General features: G+C 60.7%; 1 protein-coding gene across 1 annotated transcript; it reads left to right on the forward strand.

The window, feature by feature from the left end:
• The first annotated feature begins 1,030 nt into the window (after nucleotides 1–1,030).
• On the forward strand, nucleotides 1,031–2,404 carry LOC124652924 (serpin-Z1-like). Its single transcript, XM_047191974.1, has one exon. The coding sequence runs from the start codon at nucleotides 1,031–1,033 to the stop codon at nucleotides 2,402–2,404; it is 1,374 nt and encodes a 457-aa protein (XP_047047930.1).
• The last annotated feature ends 416 nt before the right edge of the window (nucleotides 2,405–2,820 follow it).

Below are 2,820 nucleotides of genomic sequence, written 5' to 3' on the forward strand. Positions count from 1 at the left end.
ACGTCGATGCGCGGGGGACGGCGAAGGTGACCGCGTGCGGCGACGCCACGGCCTGAGGGGCCGGCGTAGCTGCAGGGCGCGAGTCGGTGCAGCGGCGGAACGCCACCAGCGACGTACGCGCCTCAGAAGGCGCGTCGTCGGCTAGCAGCGGGGACCAAAGGCGGCGGCGCTGCGACCCGAAGGGGCGACGCAGCGGCAACCCGATGCTCAATCGGTGGTATGCGCGTGCTCGGGGACGTGCTTGGCGGAGACGTGCGCGCTATCGGTTGATCGGACCGATGGCAACGCTGTACGCGCCATGGCGTGGACGACGCGCAGATCGGAGTCGATGGCGGCGTTGTCGATGTAGTCCCGGTGACGACGGCGAAGATGAACCGGCGATGGAGACCGTGCAGGCGAAACATCCTGCTGCATCGCACGTAGGGGCGCCCCGTGTGCGGCGCGTGCGGCTGTGCCGTGCGGTTGATGGCCGGTGCAGGTCGATGCCATTGTTGGAGTAGAGGCGCAAGTGGACGACGGCGATGGGCGACTCAATCCGATCTATGATCGGTAAACCAAAAAAGAAAACGCTGGTCGAGCGACCAGCGACGCAAAAAGAAAACCAATCTACGGATTGGAAAAAAAGGACTCGAGGGCAGCGGATCAACGGATCGGCGGACGAACCCTCATACGGGTTGCGCGGCCCCCGGAGTAGATCATGGAGATCGACCTCCCCGGGGGCGGCGCGGCGCGGAAACTTTGCGGCGGCTAGGTCAAGGAGCGTGCCGCTCTGATACCATGTTGAAGGATAGAGAGGGAGAGAGATATGCGGAATATGATGGATGATATTATTGAGCCTCATGGGCGAGTATATATAGGCGTACAGGGATCATCTTGGAGTGCAACACAAGACACAAGATCTATCTCTATCCTAGACTACCTAAACCGTACGTATACCAAATATATCTCTAACACATACTATGCCCTATTTAAACCCGCGCCTGGTACTATTACATTCCATTCATCTGGGATCTTACCCACACCACCGTCAATGGCGAATGCCACGAATCACGTCGACGCCGTGAGCGACCAGGCTGCACTCTCCGTGCGCCTCCTCGCCAGGCTCCGCAAAAACAAGAACCTGGCCTTCTCGCCGCTCTCATTCCACGCCATGCTCTCCCTTCTCGCCGCCGGCGCCTCAGCCGCTGCGCGCGACCAAATCGTTTCCTTCCTGGGCCCGGCGGGCGCCGAGGCACACGCTGCGCTCGCCTCCAAGGTGGCCTCCAGAGTCCTCGCCGCGGCCGAGACCCGCTACGCCACGAGCGTCTGGGTGGAGGCATCGCTCCACCTCAGTCCAACCTTCGCCGCCGCAGCCGCCGCCACGTACAAGGCCGAGGTGAGGCCAGCTGCCTTCAAGGACAGGCCCAAGAAAGCGGCCGCCGAGATCAACCAGTGGGTCGCGCGCAACACCGGCGGCCTCGTCAAGGACATCCTGTCCAAGGCCAAGCCGCTGGATTCCTCCACGCGGCTCGTCCTCGCCAACACGGTACGGTTCCGCGGCAACTGGCAGGACGCCTTCTCCCCGGACCTCACCGCCGAGGGCACGTTCTACATCGACGCCGATCCAGGCCACGCCGTCCGCGTGCCCTTCATGACGGGGAGCCGCGATCACGAGCTGCTGCGGATCGGCGTCCACCCAGGCTTCAAGGTCCTGTGCATGCCCTACCGCCGACGCTCATCCTCCTCGTTCGCCATGTACATCTTCCTCCCGGACGCCCGCGACGGCCTGCGGGGCCTCGTGCGCGCGCTCGGCGCCAACCCGGCCAAGCTCCTGCACCGTTCGGTGGTGCCGGTGGAGGGGTTCACCGTGGGCAAGCTCAAGATCCCAAAGTTCGAGGTCTCCGTTAGGATGGAGGCCAGGCCGATCCTTGAGGGCCTCGGGTTGGACCTGCCGTTCCTCAGCTCCGCCGAGCCCTTCTCCGAGATGCTGGGTCCGCCGGCACCACCTGTCGCCCTAGCGTCCATGGTCCACCAGTGCTTCCTCAGCGTCGACGAGAAAGGGACGGTGGCGGCTGCCGCCACCGTGGCAGATGATGAGGGGTGTGACTGGTCTGATGATCCTCGTGTCAACTTCGTCGCCGACCATCCCTTCCTCTTCTTTCTCATGGAGGAGTTCACTGGCGTTGTGCTCTTCGCAGGCCAAGTTGTCAACCCTTTACTCCATTTGATCACTCCATTTATCCTCCTTCAAAGCCTACTACTATATCTTACCAGGCGTCATGTGGAAATTAATCAATATCACCATGTTCTCGTCGTCGGCAAAAACTGTGCAAGTGAAACAGTAATCCATATTAGAAACCGAAAAATACGAGTCTGCTGTCCTGAGGTGCCTCCTACTACGGGAAAACAACACGTTGCCGTGTGAGCTAAATGCACGGCAAAGGCCAAAAATTGCACGGCAAAGGCATTGCCGTCCGCCAACGCACGGCAAAGATCAGACGGCAACCTCTACGACGGCAAAGAATCTTTGCCGTGCGTTTTGGCAATTATGTACGGCAAAGACCCTTTGCCATGCACGTGTTCTTTGCCCTGCGTCGATCGCCTGTGCCGTGAGCCATTTCGTTGCCGTGCGCTGGACAACTTTTGCCGTGAGTCCCCCTTTCCCGTGTGCATTCAGTTCTTTGCCGGGTGTGCTCTACCTGGACGCACGGCATAGAGGTTTTGCTAAATTAAAAAAAAATGGCGACGGTGCTGACGTCCTCGACCGGCGGGAGAAGGGACATGAGCAGCATCCTTGACCGGCGGTGGCATCCACGTCTAAGGGATTCCAAAGCTGGGCCA

This window comes from Lolium rigidum, chromosome 1 (genome assembly GCF_022539505.1).
Source record: "Lolium rigidum isolate FL_2022 chromosome 1, APGP_CSIRO_Lrig_0.1, whole genome shotgun sequence".
NCBI lineage: Eukaryota > Viridiplantae > Streptophyta > Magnoliopsida > Poales > Poaceae > Lolium > Lolium rigidum.

Excerpts from the sequence above, each read along its gene's own strand:
- LOC124652924 (XM_047191974.1), top strand. The coding sequence starts at position 1,031 with ATGGCGAATGCCACGAATCACGTCGACGCCGTGAGCGACCAGGCTGCA.